Below are 23,090 nucleotides of genomic sequence, written 5' to 3' on the forward strand. Positions count from 1 at the left end.
TGAGAGAAAGTAGTTTGAGAGGCGGTACCAGGAAGCTCCAGCCAAGGGCTGGAGAAGTGATACAGGAAGGGAAGGAAGCTAATATAGGGGGAATTAATACCACCACTGTGGGAATCAGTGTCTCAGTCCCACTGGGGAGCTCTGGAGACTGCACAGACCCCACCTCACTGTCATCTTCCCTGAGTGGGGTAGGAATGGAGGCTTTTATCCTTCACCTACTATCCATTTTGCAGGAGCTGTTTCTAGGAGTCTCAGAACTTCCTTCCCTGCACTCATGGAGAAAGCCCTCAGATGGAGAATCCCAGGGGTGTTCCTCAAGAAACCATCATTATACAAGGGAGTGGGGAAGGTTGAGGGGATGTGGGTTGGCAATGACAGCATCTGCTGTACTTTCCCTCCTTTATTCACTAACTCATCACTCTGTGTGAAGCCCTGTCCCAGATCCTGTAGCTGCAATGAAGAACAACACGGACACTATCTGCAATGTCCTGGAGCTTAAAATCTAGCAAAGAAGCCTCATGTTGATTAAATAAGCATGCAAGTATATAATAAAACCAGTGAAAACGTGAGGTAGAATAAAAGAACTGTGAGTTCAGGGAAAGGATGGCAGGAAAACATACTCTGGCTTGAGAAATCATGGAGGGCTTCTTTGAGGAAGATGTGAGAGTTATCTAACTAGAGGTGAGAGAGAGATGGGAAGAGCATTTCAGGCAGAAGAAATAGCATGTGCAAAGACCCTGAGGCACCAGGGACCACAGTAGTGAGGCTAGAGGTCAAAGAGCAAGAGGAAGATGTGGGGCTAAATAAGGCTGAAAAGGTGAGCATGAAACGTACTGTGCAGTGCTGTGTGAGCTGTGCTCGAGGTTTTGGTCTCTGGTCTAGAGCAGTGGAAGCCATTGAAGATTGTTAAGCTAGGAAGCGATGTAATTAGATTTTTAAAAGAGAAAAGATAGTTGCTGGGCAGAGAATGGGTCAGAGTAGGAAAGAGTGGAAGAAGTCATGAAGTCAAGAGTTGATGGCAGGATTTCTGCTCCAGCCCAAATAGAGTAACAGGGACCAGATTTATCCTCTAGCCTGAAATAGTTATAAAATTGAACAAAGCATATGAAACGATGGTTTTTAAGACATCGAGCATGCTTGATGATGCACAGTGATCCCTGAGAGAGAATAAACAAATGAGGTAGAGTTTATAATTTCCCAGCTTACTGCATGGAGAGTTTCTAGGCCAAAAGAAAAGGAAACCAGGCAGAGTCCTGAGTTGAGAAAAAGAGCTGGAAGTCTTGGGGAGACAGAGCAGCCAGAGTTCAAAGGGCGGAGTACTGGAGAGAACTCAAACAGAAAGAGAGAGTTCTAGCCATAAAAAAGAATGAGATGATGCCATTTGCAATAACACAGATGGACCTAGAGATGATCATACTACGTGAAGTAAGTCAGACAGAGAAAGACAAATATTATATGCTAATACTTATATGTGGAATCTTAAAAAAATGATACAAATGAACTTATTTATAAAACAGAGGGCTTCTCTGGTGACGCAGTGGTTGAGAGTCTGCCTGCCGATGCAGGGCACACGGGTTCATGCCCCGGTCCAGGAAGATCCCACATGCCGCGGAGTGGCTGGGCCCGTGAAGCCATGGCCGCTTAGCCTGCGCGTCCGGAGCCTGTGCTCCGCAACGGGAGAGGCCACAACAGTGAGAGGCCCACGTACCGTAGAAAAAAAAAAAAGAAAAAGAAATAAAACAGAAATAGACTCACAGACATACAGAACAAACTTATGGTTACCAAAGGGGAAGTCGGGGGAAGGGATAAATTGGGAATTTGGGATTAACAGATACACTCTACTATATATAAAATAGATAAACAACAAGGACCTACTGTACAGCACAGGGAACTATATTCAATATCTTGTAATAACCTATAATGGAAAAAATCTAAAAAAGGAAAAAATATATATATATGTGTCACTATGCTATATGCCTGAATCACTGTAAATCAACTATACTTCAATTTGAAAAATAATAAAATAAAAGAGAGAGTTCTAGAGCTCTGGATAGGGTCCCCCTCAAATTTTTGGTTGAATATCGATCAGTGTATGTGTATGAGGAAACTCCCAGAGGCCAAAGAAAGAGTCACCTAAAAGGATTAGAGGGAATAGTTCCCAGAGCTCACACAGGGCTGGGAGATTGCAAACCTCCCTCTGAATAATTAATAAGACAAGCAGAGAGAAAATCACTGAAAATGTAGAAGACCTGAATATGTAAGTAAAAATATAGAAGACAACCAACTTGACCTAACTGACATTTAAAGAATACCCCAAATAGTAGAATATTCATTTTTTTCAAATGAACATAGACCATTTACCAAGACAGACAATATTTTGGTGCATAAAATAAGTCTTAATAAACTTAAAATGATTCAAGTTAAAAGTAGGTTCTCTCACCAAAGTGGAATTAAATCTGAAATCAGTGATGAAAACATACCTGGAAACCCCCCCAATTTTTGAAAACTAAATAACACATTTATAAATAACTCATGGATCAAAAAGGAAATTAGAAAATATGAATGAATGAAAACAAAAACCCAACAATCTAAACTTGTGAGATGTCACTAACAGTACTTAAAGAGAAATTTATAGCACTAAAGGCCTAGGTTTTAAAAAAAAAAGTTTTCAAATTGATGACTTCAGCTTCTACCTTGAGAAACTTAAAAGAAAAAAAATTAAAACAAGAGTAAGCAGATGAAAAGGAAACGATAGATCAGAACAGCAGTAGAAATAGGAATAGAAAACAGAAAAACAATAGAGAAAAATCAATGAAACCCAAAGCTGATTCTTTGAGAATTTGTAAGCCTTTAGCAAGACTGAGCAGAATAAAAAGAAACATTAAAAGATTACCAATACTATGAATGAGAGAGGCGACATCATACAGATTTCACTGATATTAAAAGGTTGATAAGGAAAAGTTATGAACAATTTAATGACAATAAGTTAAAAACCATAGAAACTTACCGTTTTTTTTTTTTTTGCTGTACGCGGGCCTCTCACTGTTGTGGCCTCTCCCATTGCGGAGCACAGGCTCCGGACGCGCAGGCTCAGCGGCCATGGCTCATGGGGCCCAGCCGCTCCGCGGCATGTGGGATCTTCCCGGACCGGGGCACGAACCCGTATCCCCTGCATCGGCAGGCGGACTCTCAACCTCTGCGCCACCAGGGAAGCCCCATAGAAACTTGAAAGATACAAAGTATCAAAATTCTAGAAAAAATAGATAACTTGATAACCCTATAAAATATCCCTTAAAAGAAAAATATTAATAAATTGGACCTAATCAAAACAAAAAACTTAAAAAAAAAACACAAAACAAAACAAAAAACTTTTGCTCTTCAAAAGATGGTAAGAAAATGAAAAAGGCAAGTCACAGACTGGTAGAAAATATTTGTAAACATATATTTGACAGAGGACTTGTATTTAGAATATATAAAGAACTCTTAAAACTCAACAATAGAAAGAAACTTTTTTTATGAATTTATTTATTTATTTTTGGCTGCATTGGGTCTTCATTGCTGCATGCAGGCTTTCTCTAGTTGCAGTGAGCGGGGGCTACTCTTCGTTGTGGTACGCGGGCTTCTCACTGTGGTGGCTTCTCTTGCTGCGGAGCATGGGCTCTAGGTGCCCGGGCTTCAGTAGTTGTGGCATGTGGGCTTCAGTAGTTGTGGCTCACAGGCTCTAGAGCACAGGCTCAGTAGTTGTGGCACACGGGCTTAGTTGATCCGTGGCATGTGGGATCTTCCTGGACCAGGGCTTGAACCCGTGTCCCCTGCATTGGCAGGCGGATTCTTAACCACCACGCCACCAGGGAAGTCCCAAGACAAACATTTTTAAATGGGCAAAGATTTGAGCGGACACTTAACCAAAAAAGCTATGTCACTGGCAAATAAGCACATGAAAAGATGCTTGGCATCATTAGTTATTGGGGAAATGCAAATTAAGAACATAATGAATACTATTACTCACATATTAGAATGACTAAAATTAAAAATTAAATTATACTAAAAGCTGGTGAGTATGTGGGGCTATCGGAACTAGCATACGCTACTTAAGGGGAATAAAATGGTACAACCACTTTGGAAAACAGTGTGGTAAATGCTTAAAAAGTTATACATACACCTACCACACAATGCAGCCTTTCCACTCCTAGGTATTTAATTAAGATAAAAGAAAGCAAACACCCATACAAAGACGTGTACACAAACGTTCACAGCAACTCTACTCATACAGCTAAAGTAGAACAACCCAAATATCCGTCAAAAAGTAAATAGAGGGGCTCCCCTGGTGGCGCAGTGGTTGAGAGTCCGCCTGCCAATGCAGGGGACACGGGTTCGTGCCCCGGTCCGGGAAGATCACACATGCCGTGGAGCGGCTGGTCCCGTGAGCCATGAGCCGCTGAGCCTGCGCGCCCGGAGCCTGTGCTCCGCAACGGGAGAGGCTACAACAGTGAGAGGGCCGCGTACCACAAAAAAAAAAAAAAAAAAAAAAAGGTAAATAGATAAACTGTGGTCTATCTATGCAATGAAATACTACTACTCAACAACAAAAAGGAATGGACTAGTGATATCAATAACAACATAAATATGCCGAGTGAAAGAAGTCAGACATCCTGTATGATTCCACTTAGATAAAATTCTAGAAAATGCAAATCTATAGGGACAGAAAGAAGATCAGTGGTTCCCTAGGCAGGAAGGGCTGGAAGGGCAGGAAGAAATGATTACAAAGGGACATGAGGAAACTTTTGGGGGAGTGAATGTGTTGATTGTTTTGACTGTGGTGATAGTTTCATGAGTGGATACATATGCCATAACTCATCGACTTGTATACTTTATATATGTGCCACTCATTCTACTTCAATTATATCTCAAAAAGCCTATTTAAAAAATAAGGGTCGGGCTTCCCTGGTGGCGCAGTGGTTGAGAGTCCGCCTGCCAATGCAGGGGACACGGGTTCGTGCCCCGGTCTGGGAAGATCCCACATGCTGCAGAGCGGCTGGGCCCGTGAGCCATGGCCGCTGAGCCTTCGCGTCCGGAGCCTGTGCTCCGCAACGGGAGAGGCCACAACAGTGAGAGACCCACGTAACGCAAAAAAAAAAAAAAAAAAATCAGGGTCGATGTGGCTTAGACCAAGTTGATGGAGACGGTGGAGATGGAGAAAAGTAAACAGATTTAACAGATATTTAGCAGGTAACTGGCAATAGTTGTGATGGATTGCATACAGGGAGGAAAGGAGAGGGAGGTACCAAGGTTGTCATCTGTATTAATGGCTTGAGCAATTGCTTGGATGTGTGGACAGTCACTGAGATGGGGAAGGCTGGCAGAGGACTATGTAGGGAAACATGATGAGGTCAGTTCTGGACATATTGAGTCTGAGGAACGATTGAGACATCTAAGAGATGTCAAGCAGGTAGTTGTAGATCACTATGTTGGAAGCTGAGAGGAAGTGGTCTTGAGACACGGCCTTGAAAGTCTTCGGCACTGATACAAAATTACCGTATACTTTAATGTTTTGTGTCTGTACACTTCGTCTTCTCGTTTGGGTTGTAAGCTCTGCGGGTGCAAGATTTTTAACTTATGCCTCTACCTATGTCACACCACCCTTTTATACCCACTTTAGTAGAAGGAGCACGATGAGGTGGGTGATGCGTGGAATTTAGAATGAGAGAGGCCTGGCTTCAACATCTGACTCACCACTTACTAACTGTGTGACCTTGGGCAAATTGCTTGCTCTCCATAAATGGTAATAATATTAATAGGATGTATTTCATAGGTTACTGAGACATCTTAATATGATAATATAAGCTAGAAACGTGTTGAACCTACCTAAGCCCCAGTTTTTTCCTCTGTAAAATGCATGCAATGCTACCTTCTTATCAGTTGGTTATTGCTGCACCACAAGCCACCCCAAAATTCAGAGGCTCACAGTAACAGTCATTTTTTATTACAACTCCCATGTGTGTATGTCAGGCAGGGGACTGCCCTGGTTGATCTCCGTCAGTTTGCTTATGCGTCTGTGAGTTGACTGCGGCGGCTTAGCTGGGGCAGTTCTCTTACATATGTCTCACCCTCCTCCTGGATGCAACGGACTTGGGCAGGCGTGTACCTTCTCAAGAATGTGGCAAAACAGCAAGAGCACAGGCCCCACTGTATATAAGTGCTTTCTCACACCTCTGCTTGTACCATGTCTGCTAACAATTCTTTTGGCCGAAGAAAGTCACATTGCTGAACTCAGAATCAGCAATGTACACCACACTGCTTTGAAGTGAAAAGGCACATAGCAAAGAAGACAGGTAGCGATAGGTCAAGAATTGGGGCAGCAATCTAATCTACTGCCTCTACAAAACAAAATATTTTCTTGTAACATATATAACATGCCTATCTCATTACATGTTTCAATAACTACATCTGCTCCCATCTTCAACAAATGTTGGATTATCGACTCTGATTTTAAGGGTAAAAATCAATTGGTTCCAGGCATTTGAAGCTATCCTTGCTTATTATGAAGCTTGGCATATTATATAAGAGAGTAATAATTAACCGTTTGGGTTAAGCACCTTCACACACAGACAGTGGCAATGTAAATAGATACAATCTTTTTGGAAAGTAACTTGACAATATATATCAAAAGCCTTAAAAAGGTGTACCCTTTGACTCAGAAATTTTCATTACGGCAAGTCTACCCTAAGAAAATAGGAGATATATAGACAAATATTTATGTGTAAGGATGTTCACTGAAGCAATATTTAGAGTAACAAAAAAAAAGGAGGATAACGCCAGATTAATTTGTTGCAGGGAAAAAAACCTCTCTCATTGAAAACAGCTAAAAAGGCTGGACTAAAACAAATCTGTTTGGGGACTGGAGGGTTACCAAGACAGTCACAGTCTGAGGATCTGAGATTAGAGATATATGGAAAAGTAATTAAGGTGAGTCTGACATTGTATGCTGTTTCCCCCTCAAAGCCTATGAGGGTTCTTGGATGGTACATCCAAAGAGACTAAGCAACAAAGAAACGCTTTTAAGTGACACAGAATCTGAGCAAAGATGTCAGCAGTCTGAGGAGGGTCTGAGGAGGCAAAAATTAGAGTTCCAAGCTTTTAAGACAGCTATGGCTTGAGAGGCTAAGATCCTGTCAGTGGTACAGAAAAATGACGTGTTTATTATCTCAAGGCATTCACCAGTTCACAAACAGTGCAGGCTGAGAGAAACAAAGCAGAAAGTGGCAGCCAACAGAAGTTTTGTGGCCTCAGAAGGATGGGAGATAAAAATCGATTTTGAAGTCCTGACAAGAAAGACTCCTGGGACTTCCCTGGCGGTCCAGTAGTTAGAACTCCACGCTTCCACTGCGGGGGGCGCAGGTTCAATCCCTGATTGGGGAATTAAGATCCCGCAAGCCGCGTGGCCAAAAAAAAAAAAAGGAGAGAGAGAGAGACAGACTCTGGTAAGCACCTCATGCTTTCAAATGGAACTCCTAAAGGCCTGCAACCCTAGGAATAAAAGTGAACTAAAAGTAAACCAGGGCTTCCCTGGTGGCTCAGTGGTTAAGAATCCACCTGCCAATGCAGGGGACACATGTTCGATCTCTGGTCTGGGAAGAACCCACATGCCGTGGAGCAGCTAAGCCTGTGCGCCACAACTACTGAGCCTGCGCTCTAGACCTCACGAGCCACAGCTACTGAGCCCGCATGACACAACTACTGAAGCCCGCGTGCCTAGAGCCCGTGCTCCACAACAAGAGAAGCCAACGCAATGAAGAGTAGCCCCTGCTCGTAGCAACTAGAGAAAGCCCGCATGCAGCAACAAAGACCCAACACAGCCAAAAATAAATAAATTATTTTTAAAGTTATTAAAAAAAAAAGTAAACCAAATCTTATAAAGACTGATAGCCAATCCATTCTGTGATTGGATTAAAACGATCTATCCTAATTCTACCTGCCTGCCATAAGCTAAAGGCTCATTTAGAGCTTCTGCAATATTTTATACACAGTGTCTGACATTCAACTAAAATTCCCAGGATATCAAGAGACAGTGGAAGGAAAAAAAATCAGACAATATAAATAGATCCAGAGGTAGGCAAGAATATACAATGGAAAAAAGGGAAAAAGAAAAAAACCGTCTCTTCAGTAAGTAGTGTTGGGAAAGTTGGACAGCTGCATGTAAATCAACGAAGTTGGAACACACCCTCACACCATACACAAAAATAAACTCAAAATGCCTTAAATATAAGACATGACACCATAAAACTCCTAGAAGAGAACATAGGCAAAATATTCTCTAACATAAATCGTACCAATATTTTCTTAGGTCAGTCTCCCAAGCCAAAAGAAATAAAAGCAAAACTAAACAAATGGAAACTAATCAAACTTACAAGCTTTTGTACAGCAAAGGAAATCATAAACAAAATGAAAAGACAACCTGTAGACTGGGAGAAAATATTTGCAAATGATGCGACCAACAAGGGCTTAATTTCCAAAATACACAAATAGCTCATACAACTCAACAACAACAGCAACAAAAACAACCCAATCAAAAAATGGGCAGAAGACCTAAAAAGACACTTCTCCAAAGAAGACATACAGATGGCCAACAGGCACATGGAAAGATGCTCAACATCACTAATTATTAGAGAAATGCAAATAAAAACTACAGTGTGGTACCACCTCACACTGGTCAGAATGGCCAGCCTTAAAAAGTCTACAATAACAAATGCTGGAGAGGGTGTGGAGAAAAGGGAACCCTCCTACACTGTTGGCGGGAATGTAAATTGGTGCAGCCACTATGGAGAATGGTACAGAGTTTCCTCAAAAAACTAAAAATAGAGTTGCCATATGATCCGGCAATCCTAATCCTGGGCATATATCCAGACAAAACTATACTTAAAAAAATACATGCACTGCTATGTTCATAGCAGCATGATTTACAATAGCCAAGACATGGAAACAACCCAAGTGCCCATCAACAGGCGATTTGGTTTAAGAAGATGTGGTTGGGCTTCCCTGGTGGCGCAGTGGTTGAGAGTCCGCCTGCCAATGCAGGGGACGCGGGTTTGTGCCCCGGTCCGGGAAGATCCCACATGCCGCGGAGTAGCTGGGCCCGTGAGCCATGGGCGCTGAGCCTGCGCGTCCGGAGCCTGTGCTCCGCAAGGGGAGAGGCCACAACAGTGAGAGGTCCGCGTACCGTAAAAAAAAAAAAAAAAAAAAAAAAAGAAGATGTGGTATACATGTGCAATGGAATATTACTCAGCCATAAAAAAGAATGAAATATTGGGACTTCCCTGGTGGTCCAGTGGGTAAGACTCCATGCTCCCAATGCAGGGGGCCTGGGTTCAATCCCTGGTTGAGGAACTAGATCCCACATTCATGCCACAGCTAAGAGTTTGCATGCTGTAACTAAGAAGTCCACATGCCATAACTAAGACCTGGTGCAGCCTAAATAAATATTTTTTTAAAAGAATGAAATATTGCCATTTGCAGCAACATGGATGGACTTAGAGAATATTATACTTAGTGAAGTAAGCCAGAGAAAGAAAGACAAATATTATATATCACTTATATGTGGGATCTAAGAAATAATACAAATGAATCTATATACAAAACAGAAACAGACTTGCAGACATAGTAAACAAACTTACGGTTACCAAAGAGGAACAGGGATGGGGAGGGATAAATTAGGAGTTTGGGATTAACAGATACAAACTATTATACATAAAACTCATAAGCAACAAGGATTTACTGTATAACAAAGGGAACAATATTCAATATCCTGTATAACTTATAATGGAAAATAATTTGAAATTACAGATATATAACCGAATCACTTTGCTGTATTCCTGAAATTAACATGATATTGTAAATCAACTATACTTCAATAAAAAATGAAAATTAGAAATAGGTTTCCCTATCAGATGAATTAAAAACAAAAAGTTTGAGAATAGCAAGTGTTGACGAGGTGTAGGGAAAATAGTAAGTCCCCTACCCTCTGTGTATGAGGGCAAATTGACACCACCATTTTGGAGGGGATTCGGCAGTCTCTGAACATAAAGAATGCCCATATACTTTGATGCAGAAACCCACCCATAGAAACCTAGCTAGCAGAAATACTTGCACACCATGCAAAGATGTTCACGGCAGCACTGTCCAGAATTGGTGAAAAGTCTGAACGATCTAAATGTTCATCATAATGAGAACAGCTAAATGAAATGTGACACGTCCCTGCCTGGGAGTTCCATGCAGTCATGAATAAGAATTGGGTCAACCCAGTTGGCGGATAAAGAACATAGTAAACATAGTAAAGTACAAATAGTGAGTTGACAAACAAAGATATCCTACTTTATTATATTTTCATTTGCATGCAGTGTGAGTGTGACTAAAATACGTATCACATCTCTAGGGGGTTTCTGGAACTCTCACTTTTTATCTTACATGCTTCTGTTATTTATGAATCTGTTTTTAGTGAGCATGTATTACTTTCATAATTCTTAAACCAAAAACATAAGTGAATAAGGATTGAACATCTAAAGCCTATAAAGACAAAATGCTTAGTGTTTCATTTCTTGGAGCTGAGTTCACTTTCAGCCAGAGCAGTTCTGGGCCACAAGTACAACTCTGTGAAGATCCTTAATCAGGCTCATCTCATGTATGCATGCGGGCATACACACATACCACACGTGCACAACTACCTGCACACCTCTACACATGCACACACACACACACAGAGTTGTCCAGCTCCGCATGTGCATGTGGAACGCACGACTTTACAGTACCTGGGGCAGTTCATAGAACATTCTTGTGTATTTATTGGTGCAAGGGAGTAAGTAGCCAGGGCTGAGCAGGCAGAAAAGAACGTGATGAGACTGAAAACCCAACACTCACCACCTCCTCCACCATCCCAAGCAGATGACACGTCCTGTGGAATCCATGGTGCCCTCCTGATTTCTGGCTTTTCCCTTTTGTCTTCAAGGCGGGTAAACCCAAGAAAATGTGGCCGTGAGGATGGGCACTTATCCACTCAGGTCATGTCGTGAGATGCCCCCGCTTCTTCCCCCTGCAGTGAGGTGAGAGTCCCGCCCAGACCGTGGGGGGCTTACGGGCCCTCGTCCCTGAAGAGTGTCAGGTTGTGCGTCTGGATGTGGCTCAGCAGGACCTGTCCTCGCCGCTCCAGGGTCTGGAGGACCCGCCGTAGGCCCTGCTGCCCGCCTTGGCTTTCCCAGAACACCGGGTCTGTCTGCAGTGACTTCAGCAGCATATTCTGTAGGCACCCTGATGCGAGAACCTTCACGACAGACTCAGGAAACCTGGAGGAAGGTCCCCCAGTCCCATAACAGAAAGGAAGAGCAAAAGCCATCTCAGAGAGTTTCCGTGAAAGGCCAGGCCAGTCGGCCAGAACCTGCACAGCTGGGGGCCCGCAAAGCCAGCCCGCAAAGTCTCCGGGGCCACCTGCTGACTAGTTATCCAGGAACCCTTCCACCCGCTCTGCTGTGACAGCAGGCAGGGGATAGAGCTTTCGATGGGTCCCACCTCCCTGGGTGGGTGAATCCACTCTGCTGGCCCGGGTGAAGTGAGAAGGAGCCCTAGGAAGGCCCAGCCGCTGCAGGTGTGAGCAGGGAAGGTGTCTCCCAGGCTAGCTCCCTGCCAGGGAAGGGCCAGCCTGCCCACTCCCCAGCAGGGCAGCCCATGTTGTGCAGGGCCAGGAGGCCCTCTGGATACTGGGGAGGGGGCAGCCCATCATGGACTTGAAGGGCCTGTTGGCTGTATCCCCTCAGCTTTCCCAGGACTCCTCACCCCCTTCTGAGGCTCACCCAGCAGCTTTTGTCTGAGGGACTGTGGGCTTCTCTGGAGCCACAGTTCAAGGTCTACAGCAGGGCCATCAAGCCTCAGCCCCTGAACCTCCACCCAGCCGCTCTGACCCTCACCCGTCGATGCCCTCCAGCAGCCGGAAATTCAGCTTGTGCTCCGGGTGCTGAAGGTTGCCGGCGTTATCGATGTAGACCAGATGAGAGAGATCACTGCTCCGGACCTCAGGCAAGAAATGGACAGAGACAGAGGAGAGTCAGGGAGCAGCCTAGCCGGTGCCCCTGGACTCTGTCGGGGCTCAGCAGCTTGGGGAGCCCTGAGCTGTCAGTCCCAACACCCAGCCTGCTACTCGCCCAGATGCTCCCCTCGCACTGAGCAGTGAGCTCACTCCATGCCGCTGCCGTGCTTAGGACATCCAGGCACCCTCTCAGTGAACCCTCCCAGTAACCCTGGGAGGTGGCCACTGATATTAGCCTCATTTTACAGAAACAGAAGCACAAAGAAGTAATTTGCATAAGGTCACACAGCTAATCAGTAGCTGGCTGGTTCAAACCTGGACCCGTAGCCAAAAGCCACAGCACCTTCTGCAAAATTGCAAGGCAGAGGGACTGATTCCTGTTCTGGTGGCCGAAGGGCTGAGGAGCACGGGTGGAAATGGGAAGGGGCAGAGGTAGCCCACCCAGGGGCTGAGGCTGCGGGATGTATCGTACATGTACACCCTCACACACGTATGCCCGCCCACGTGCGCCCTGTGCCCCTGTCCCAGGCGTTCCCCTGAGCATCACCGAGGACACAAGACACCCTCCATCCTCAGATAGCACTGCCCATCCTCTGTCCCCACAGTTTTAGGGCCTCTGAAAACCCTTCAAAACTGAAATCAGGGTTTCCCTAGTGGCGCAGTGGTTGGGAGTCCGCCTGCCGATGCAGGGGACATGGGTTCGGTCCGGGAAGATCCCACATGCCATGGAGCGGCTGGGCCCGTGAGCCATGGCCACTGAGCCTGCGCGTCCGGAGCCTGTGCTCCGCAATGGGAGAGCCCACAGCAGTGACAGGCCTGCATACCGCAAAAAACAAAACAAAACAAAACAAAAAACCAACAAAAAAAAACCCACTGAAATCAGCAGCAGGGAATTCTTTAGCACCTTAAAACTCTGGTATGGTGGGAACAGGAGGCCATCTCTTCCGGCTCCCACCTCCATGCACACACTCCGTTCTTATACATTTGCCATGATTCCCTGGTAGTTTCCCATAATTCTCTTCAGCAACCTGGGCTTAAATTATGAACCTTTGTCTTCAGGACCTCAGCTTCCCCTCTCTCTGCTTCTTCTACCTCTCACCCCCCTGCACATACCAGGGATCATCTATTTCTCGAAACCCAATGACTCCTCCCTCCAAAAACTGATATCGGGAAGGATGTGTGAGACAGCTGCCCACCAGGGGTAAAGGATGGATATAAAAGCCCTCCCTCTCCCAGGAATATGTGCCTTTTACTGGGGAAGGAGAGAGGTGGCTCTGGGGCAGGGGAGGGAGAGTTCCCACCACCCAGCAGCACCACGAGGCAGCCCTGGCCTGCAGGCTGGTGGGGCTGCCTGACGCTCGGCCCAGGGCAGCATCTGATGGCTACCGTCCAGAGCAGCTGGCCAAGGTGAGGCGGTGAGGACACCAGCCTCACTGGGGGAAGACAGAGCAGCCCCTCCCTAGGGTGGCACTTTGCTCCTCGTGCAGGAGAAGCGGCTGTTCTGCCCCACCAGCCTCTCACCGATGGCCACGGCACACGGCTTCCCACCCTGGGCTGTAGTTTTCACAGGAGGCAGCACAGTGTTCCTCCAACAGCCCCAGCCTGTGAGCCATCAGGGGCCAGGAGAGCGCCCTGTCACTGCCACCAACCAGACATGCAGCTTGGGAAACCCCCTTCCCCGCTCCAGGCCCCAGTTTCCATATTTACTGGCACATTGAGGGCATCCTACTAGACACACGGTTATTACACTCTGCTTCCTGGAGCCTTAGGGCGTCCCCGGAGTCTTCAGGGCTCAGAGGAGTTAGTGACAACAGCTCCAGCCCACACCCCATACCTACCTAAACCACATCCTCAAAGTTCCACCTGTGTCAGTTCTATATATTAAGGCTTCCTGAAAACATTTAAAGGGTTCTGCTGCTGAAAAGAACAGGATTGGGACACCCCAAGGTCACGTGATCTCTGACACTTGCCAACAGCATCTGCTGATGGAGACAGGAAAACCTGAGTCTGGGGCGACCCGGGGACATACCAAGATGTGGACCAGCCGCAGCTCCCCCGGGTTCCGGCATTTCTCTCGGAGCCTCTCTTCCACACAGGGGTCCGAGGGCTCGGGCTCGAAGCCGCAGCAATAGCGATCCAGGCGGTCATGGACCTGCGGGGACACCGTCCTCTGAGGGCCCAGCACTCGGGCCGCCGGAGCCCTGGGGCCACACGCTGGGGGCCATCCTCAGGGATCTTGGCACTGGTCAGCTCTGCTGCTGGCCTCCGGCTGTGACAGGGCTTCTGCTTGCTCCTCAGCCAGCCTGCCCTGCACCAGGACTGCTTGCTCACACTGCGTGGATTTCCACCCAACATTCTCTGCTTAATCTCTGCCACTGGCCCTGAGCTCCAGCCTGGGGCTGACTGTCTCGTCTGCCTGGGGAGACCCACACATGACCACTTTCTCTTTAATCAGCAAATGCTACATCAGGGGTTCCTCCCTTTACAGAGGTAAAAATCTTTTAATGACCATCCAGGCAGCTCCTGCCTTAGGACAGTGCTTTCACCCTGCAGGAGGCCTGAATCAAAGTCAGGAAGGAGAGCATTCCTGTTCCTGGCTCCTCTTACACTGGATGCCTAAAATGGGAGCAATGACGCTCCCTCAGGGATGATCACGATGTGCTTTAATAAGAAATATGGTCTCTTCCCTGGTTCCTGGCACAGCGCTCCTAAAACCCCTGCAATTTGCTCAGTGATATGAGTGTCTTTTGTTATTCATAATAAACCCTCTGACCATATCAGAGTTTAATAAGGTGACTCAGCGGGGCCCTTAGATCACTTCAGGCTGATTGCCAGATAGACAAGGAGAGAGCAGAACTTTCAACCCTACCCTCCAACTTCTGGGAAGAGTAGGAGAGCTGGAAACTGGGTTATAAAAAGTCTTCAACAGTGAGATTTGGGGAGCTTCCAGGTTGGAGAACACACCCACATGCCAGGAGGGTGATGCACTCCGACTCCATGAGGACATACAGGCTTGTATACTTGGGACCCTTCCAGACCTCTCACCCCATGTACCTCTTCAACTGACTGCTCACTTACATCCTTTGTAATAAACCAGTACACAAAAGTAAAGCGTTTTCCTGAGTTCTATGAGCCACTCTAGCAAATTATTAAACATGAGGAGGGGGTCACGAGAACCCCCAACTTATAGCCAGTTGGTCAGAAGTCCGGGTGGCCCAGGATTTGTGACTGGTATCTGAATCAGCAGTCTTGTGGGAATGAGCCCTTCACTTGTGGGATCCGACATTGAGTCCAGGTGGATAGTGTCAGAATCAAATTGTACACCCAGCTGGAGTTGGAGAATTGGTGGGGTCAGAAGACATCACTCAGATGACCGGCATCACTGCTGCATCTCTATCTCACCCACTCCTCACTGCAGCCTTGCAAGAGAAATATTATTGTCCCCATTTACACAGGGGGACACTGACCCCAGACTTGCCCAAGGTCCTACATGTGAAAGCAGTACAGCTGGGATTTGAACCGAGGTCTGCCTGGCTTGAGCCCAGTGCTCTCTGTTATCCTGCCCTGCTTCCCTGAAGGTCGGGAAGGGTGAGCCAGTTAGAGGTCAAGTGAGGTCCCCATCATTACACTAGTTAAGGCTGGAGAAGAGCTTTCAAAACTGTGAAGGAGGCTGTTCTGCCAACCCAAGCCGCAGATCTGATCCAGCTTTAGCCAGCACCACCATCGTGCCTCCCTCTGCCACATGCAGCCAACCCCCTCCACAAATGGCAGAGGGGACGGGGGCGGGGTTGGGGGGACAACACAACCTATAAGCCCCAGGATGCGGCGCTCATCAAAGCCGGGCCAGCCCCCTCGCAGTCCACTCGGGCCCAGCTCAGCGCTGGCCGGAAAAGGTCTCCCTCCATTTCCATCTCCCTTTGTAGGAAACTCTCACATATTCTGAAGAAATACAAAATTGATTTCCTTCTACACAAGCCAGAAAATAACTATAGTTCTATTCACCAATCAACCTCACAAAACCGGAGTCCAGAAACGAGACAGTGTTAAACAGTCCCAGCTACTGTCCCAAACCTGGAGGACAGGCCCAGCTTGGCCGGGGGCAAACGGCCAGAGCCCTGTCCAGGCAGCGAGCCCACGAATGAGCCCCCGGCGCAGACAGTCACTGCTTTGGTCTCCCAGACTTTGGAGAACAACAATTACCAGTAACAGAAAAGCCTGGCTCAAAATGGCTTTAACTGTAGGGGAAATTAAGATCATCTACCGCAGGAAGTCTCGTGGTGGGGCAGCGGGGGGATTTAGCAGTTCCTACTGTCACGGTAAGGACTCGGGTTTCTTTCTGCCTCTCACTGTACCCGCACAATGTTAAGGACATCCCTTTGTTGTCTCAGGAAGCCTGCAGGTGGCTGTTGTGGGTATGTTTTTCCTTGTTATGTCTAGAGAGAAGGAGATAGAGACACAGGAAGGGAGGGAGGGAGGGGCGGGGAGGCGAGGAGAGAAAAGGAAGCTATCCCCCAACAGTCACGGAATAGAAGTCCTTCCTTTCAGCCTGACTGGACCACATTTGGACACAGGATCATCCCTGGTCCAGTGGCAGTCAGGGATGCACAGACCTCTGCGCCCAGGCATGGGGGGAAGGTGAATCACACCAGGGCTCTGTGCAGAAGGAACGAGAGCAATCAGCTGGGAGCCCCAGTATCCTCGCTCAGGCTCGTAACACAAGTGTTGACCGGGACAGGGCTGAGGACGGAGCCCTGCGGCATATGCCCCAGAGACCTCTATTTGCCCTAACAATTTTTGAATCCACCTGAGGCTAGTATCACGCCCCCATATTTCTCCATATGGTCCTAGAACTTAGCGGGTGAGGGTGGTCCTCCTCCATGCATTCACACACATGCCTTCCTCAGCAGGAGCCTTCGAGGCTGCCCACACAGAGGTTTAGAACAGAGGTCGGCAAGCTTTCTCTATAAAGGGCCAGACAGTAAATACTCTAGGCTTTGGAGGCCATATGGTCTCTGTCACGACTACCCACCTCTGCCTCTGTAGTGCATATTGTACGTATTCTACCTAATATGCAAACAAATGGTCATAGCTATGTTCCAAAAAACCTTTATTTACATACACTGACATTTTAATTTCATATAATTTTTATATGTCACAAAATATTCTTCTTTTGAGCTTTTCAACCACTTAAAAATGCTAAAACCATTCTTAGCTCATGGGCCATACAGAAACACAGAGAGGGGAATTTGGCCTACAATCTGGGCCATGCCTGTGACCCTGGTTTGGAGCCCAGGTGATCTGGGGGTGAATCGTGGCTCCACTGTGTCCTAACTCCATGACCTAAGGAAGTTAGTTAACCCCACTACGCCTCAGTTTTCTCATCCACAAAGTGGAGCAGTGATGCTCCCTCAGGACCTCACTGAGGACCACACAAGGTGATGATGTAAACAAAGCAAGGGTGGTTGTCCTGGAGGGCCCTGGAAGGGACAGGCCCGAAGGCCTGGAGGAATCTCAGGGTTCCTCCCTCCAGAAGCCCCGGCCCCACCCCACCTATAGGCCTGAGAACCAGAGTCTGAAATAAAGCAACGCCATGACAATCTAGCCACTCTCTTCTACGTGCAGGCCTGGTTTCTGGAGTGCAGACACATCTGTGAGATGGACACCACCTACCAAGTCCTCTTTGGCTGGGAGAATAAATGCCAGGACAGTTCTAGCAAGACTGAAATACGGTAACTGCTCTGGATTTCACGTGATGCCTGATGCACAGCCAGCCAAACCCCCTTTCTCCTGCCAAACGCTCCCTGACCCTGTGCAGATTTCAACTCGCTGCAGCGTTGCAAGTTGAAATGCTGGAAGCTACGAGGAATAACAGCCCATGTGATACAGGCGGCGCTGGCGTCCCCAAATCTACACCCATTTGAATGCTGAACAGGAAGGGGCTGGCCAGGTGCAGTTGCCAGTGTGATTAATCTGCCACGCTGTCTGGGAACTTTTTTCCACTGAAGAGAAATTCAGTTTAAACTGCAGTAGTCAAGCAGGACCAAGCTTAAGCTTCATTCCCAAATTGCTTCAGGATTTGATTTTTTTCCCCCTTTTTGAAAAAATGAGGAGTTACCAAGAAAAAATGATACTCCTTTGCAGTTTTGGTTTTCTGATGAACCTAGCAGAGTTGGATGATCGTGAAGTTTTTGTTTAATTCTAGTTAAACAGTTGTGAAGCCCTTACTCTGTGCTGGGTACCGCTCTGAGTGCTTTACCCATCACCACTCATTTAACCCCTCCCAGCAGCCAGGAGCCAGATACAGTTATTATCCCCATTTCAAAGATGAGGGAACTGAGTCACAGAGGCTAGTAACGTGCCTAGGGTCCCACAGAGCGAAAGTGGTGGCACCTAGGGACTTCCCTGGCAGTCCAGTGGTTAAGACTCCACGCTTCCAACGCAGAGGGCGCGGGATTGATCCCTGGTCGGGCAACTAAGATCCCACACGCCACGCTAAGACCCCACATGCCTGCGTGGACAAAAAAAAGAAAGAAAGCGGTGGCGCCTAGACTCAGACCCAGGCAAGTCTGGCTCTGGCCACTGAGTCAGACTGGGTGGCAGATGCACGTTTTTTGGCACCAGAGAGTACAAGCTCCCCAATGCAAAAGAGCAGATATGGTTCAGCCTGATCCCCAGCACTTGTTCTGCACAACGAGACTCAGCTGAGGTTTTCTGAGTGAAAGGCTGAATGAATGAAGCGCATAGCTGGCTGACAGCAGGAAGGATCGGGGGGTGCTTCACGTGAGGACTATCACTGAAAGCCTGCCTGTCAGGTGAGCCCCACATCCCTGCCCAGGATACCAACACCAGAAGGCTTCGGGGGGAGGCCTGGCTCTGGGGTCCCCAAACAGGACATCTGGTGGGACAAGACACTGCAGTCTGCCAAGAGGGACACCAGGCCCAGCTGTGGGGAGGGGAGGTCTGGGAGGAGCCCAGCACAGGGCACGAGGGGTGGCCCGAGTCCTCTAACCCATCCACCAGGCTCCTGGGCCAAGACGCGTTCCTCAGCCAGTGCCTGATCTGAGTCTGGTGGATTCCAGAAGAACTGCCTGCTGTCCCTGGTGGCCCTGCCCCCTATGCAGGACCTTCCCCTCACCTGGGGACAGTCACAGGCCCAGGTTCTTCTGGATGGGAAGGGTGGCTCTTGGCCGGGCCAGCTCACTGCCAGATTGCCCCAGAGTGGCAGCATCTCTGTCCAAGGAGGGCAGCAGGCTGGTCTGTTAAAGAATTCGTGAGGCTTTGGGGAGGTCGGGGTGGGGGAGGTGTGGGTTACTCTGTACTGACTCTTACTCTCCTCTGATGACTCCCTCTGCAGTTCTCCCCTGGTGTCCTGACAGAGGGCAACCTTCCCGGAGGCCCAGGGGAGGAACATCTGGATGCCTCATCTGCCCCAAGCCTGAGGCCAGAGGTCCCAGCACCAGCTCTGGATGTGGGTGAATAGACTGGCTGGTGGGCTTTGAGGAGATGGTCTGAGAAGAACTAGACCTTATCTAAAAAGACATCTGTAGATCACCCTACATTTTAAACATCAACACAAAACCCAGCAGCCGTGAAAAGATGAATCCACCACAGCAAAATAGGTTCCAATCAAGAAAGCTGGGATGAGTCACCATGGGAACACCTTTCACAAAACGTCCCCACATCAATACACTAGAGGGGGGAGTACTGTGAGCTCCTCCCTGGATACTCAAAAGGCATTTGATATAATTTTTACATCCATTCCTGACAAGAAAAACTCTAATAAAACAAGAATAGCAAATAGTTCTTCAGTCAAAAGCCAGCATGATGTTTAATGGCAAAACACTAGAAATTGTCCCAAAAAGAAACAAGTCAAGTCCATCATCCCATTACTATTTACCATTAATCTAGAGGCACCACAACTGTAGTGAGGTAAGAAGAAAGAAAGAAGAGGCAATGAGGAGACAAAGTGCATTCATTACAGAAGAAATGATCGTATACTTGGCATAAACCAAGCAACTGTTAGAAGCAGTACGAAGTAAGCAAGAGGCCAGTAACCAAACTATGACACAAAAATAATATCCTTCACACAGACCAAGAGCTACGGGCCAGAACATATTGAGATAGGCTGGGACCTGGGACCCTTCACCAGAGTGCTTGCAATACAAAGAAACTATAAGGGACTAAAAATAACTGCACACAGGCTCAGTGGGGCAAAGTATGAACAATAAGATACAAAAAGGTCACAAACCAACTGTCACTTCTGAGGTGCCGGGAGCAAAAGGAGGGCCCCGCAAAAGCAGGGCCCCGCGCGCATGACCCCTGCACACAGCACCACCAAGGGGGTGTGCAGACCACCTAAGCTACGCCTCCTGTCCAACCCACCCATCCGCCCCCAGCCTCACCCCATCTAAGGGACCAGCTCGCCCTCGCCTTGGGAAGTGAGCAAGGGCACCTGTTTCTTGTTTTCGCGCCCGTGTGCTGCAGCACGAGCTCCAATAAAGCCTTGCCTGAATTTCTCATCTGACTTCTTATCAATTTCTATTAATTTAGGTCTCCTGCCGATTTTTGGATTGGGTTGTTTGTTTTTTTGATATTGAGCTGCATGAGCTGCTTGTATATTTTGGAGATTAATCCTTTGTCAGTTGTTTCGTTTGCAAATATTTTCTCCCATTCTGAAGGTTGTCTTTTCATTGTATATGTATAGCTGGTTCACTTTATTATAAAGCAGAAACTAACACACCATTGTAAAGCAATTATACTCCAATAAAGATGTTATAAAAAACTTCTATTGATTAAAGAGTCCAAGAACCCAGGTCAGTAACAATATAATGGAAGGAAAGAGGCCATTTTCAGTGGTCACAAGAAGATGAAATAACAGTATCATCCCAACATGGAAGTGAAGATCTAGCTCAAGAAAACATCAAGATGCTTCTGAGGAACAGGAATAAATGGAAAGACATAGCCTGTCCTTGGCTAGAATGACCCTGTATTTTAGGATGTAAACGCTCTCTCTGTTAGTCCATGCAAATTTAATTTGATTCCAGTAAAGTCCCAAAAGGACTTGGGAAGGCAAAGGAAGTAACAAGCTGACTCTAAATTTCACAGAAGAATAGTATGCAAGAATATCAGAAAAACCTTAAAAAAGAGCAATGAGAAAGACCGAGCACTCCCAGTTATTAACTTAAAATATAAAGCATGATAATTAAAACAGTGTGATTCTGACACATAAATAGACCCTTTACTGGAACAGAAGAGTCCAGAAATAGACTTTTTAGTACATATGGAAATTGGCTATATGATAAAGACAGCATTTCAAACTGGGGGAAAGAACGATTTTTCAACAAATGGTGCTGGGACATTTGGGCTGCCATCTGAAAAAAAAATCATTGTTTTGCACCTGATCTCTTATTCCAAAATAACTTCCAGATGGATCAAAAATATATGTAAACACATGGGAGAATTTTTTAAATAACCCTGAAATGAGGATGGCCCTTTAAAACATAGTACACTAACCTAGAAATCATAAAAGAAAAACCTGATAATGTTAACAACATTAAAAAATTTTTTGAATTTCTGCACAGCAGAAAGACTAGAAACAAAGTTTAATTGACAATGGAACCTGAGAGAAATATTACAATGCAATGAAAACAAAAGCCTAATTTCCTTAATCTATATAAAGCTCTTAAAGTCATTAAGAAAAAGATCAACAATCCAACAGAAAATGGGGCAAAGGATATGAACGATTAAAAAAAAATCTAAAAAGAGGCAGGATGAGGGTGAGGCAGAAGAAAGTGCTTCTCGCTGCCAGGGACACGCACAGCAGACAGGCACTCCTAAAATGTTTGCACCTGGGGCCCCTCCCTTGCCTCACGAACTCACTTTCTATTGCTGCATAACAAATGACCATGAGCTTAGTCACTTAAAAATGACTCATTAACTCGGTTTCCGTGGGTCGGAATTCTGTCCCGTTTCTGCCGGTTTCTCTGCCCAGGGTCTCAGGCTGAACTCAAGGCGGGGCTGCATCTCTTTTGTAACTCAGGCTCCTCTCCTGGGCTCAGTCAGGTTGTTGGCAGAAACCATTCCTCGTGGTTTTAAGACTATGTTCCCTGAGATCTCAGGGTCCTTCCAGAGGCCGCCCCTCCCCATAGGCAGTTCATAGCGTGGCTGTTTACCTTCTTCCTCGAGGCCCTCAGGAAAATCTCTCTGATGCTTCATCTTTGAAAGACTCTCCTGATTGGCTCAGGCCCACCCAGGAGAATCTCCCTTTTGATTAACTGAAAGTTAACTGATTAGTAACCTCAACAATATCGCAATAACTTTGTATGGTGACAGATGGAAACTAGACTTATCGTGGTGATCATTTTGTAATGTACAGAAATATGAAATCACTATGTTGTACACCTGGAACTAACATAGTGTTGTAGGTCAATTATACTTCAATTAAAAAATAAACACCCAGAGTTAACTGATTGATAACCTAATCACTGAAATGATATTCCATCTATTCGCAGGTCTCATTCCTACTCAAGGACAGGAGTTAACGCTAAGGGGGGTGGTTATCTTGGAGACCATCTTAGAATTCTGCCCATCACACCTCAGCCTAATCGAGGTCCTGCTTTTAAATATATGTAAAGATGCTTGATGTCACCCTTTAAACACCCTTGTCCGGGCGGGCTGTTTCACCCCTCCACCGTTGGCTGTACCACCTGTGCAGGAGGGAGGAGTGCAGCACCCATCTCTTGGGTCTGTTGTAGGACTTGAAGGAGCTCATGTGTGGGCACTCCATAAACGGTAGCTACTATTATATTTCATGTCACCGGCTGGAAGCCTGAGAGGTCGGCAGTGGTCACGGATCTGGGCTCCTCTCTAACTGCCACAACACCTGATGTTCCAGGGAGCCCAAGCCAGAGGAGATGCCATGAACCATAGACTTGAACTCAAAATAAGGAACACACACAGGATCACAAATGACTGAACCCGGCTCCCCGGGAAGGAAATGGGCCAACCTTAACCCAAAGAG

The 23,090-nt window shown here is 46.7% G+C and overlaps 1 protein-coding gene across 9 annotated transcripts in view; it reads right to left on the reverse strand.

Moving 5' to 3' along the window:
• Positions 1-9,461: 9,461 nt before the first annotated feature.
• The window catches only part of GASK1A (golgi associated kinase 1A), an 82,413-nt gene continuing 68,784 nt past the window's right edge, over positions 9,462-23,090 (reverse strand). For 8 of the 9 annotated variants that reach the window (XM_060022239.1, XM_060022241.1, XM_060022238.1 and 5 more), the window contains one exon: positions 11,961-14,222. In XM_060022239.1, coding sequence (XP_059878222.1) covers positions 14,019-14,222 — 204 coding nt within the window. In that variant the 3' untranslated portion in view covers positions 11,961-14,018. Of the gene's footprint in view, positions 11,334-11,951; positions 14,223-23,090 lie in introns of those variants that run through there. The other variant, XM_060022247.1, reaches the window with a different exon arrangement.

Source organism: Delphinus delphis, chromosome 10 (genome assembly GCF_949987515.2).
Source record: "Delphinus delphis chromosome 10, mDelDel1.2, whole genome shotgun sequence".
Taxonomy (NCBI): Eukaryota; Metazoa; Chordata; class Mammalia; order Artiodactyla; family Delphinidae; genus Delphinus; species Delphinus delphis.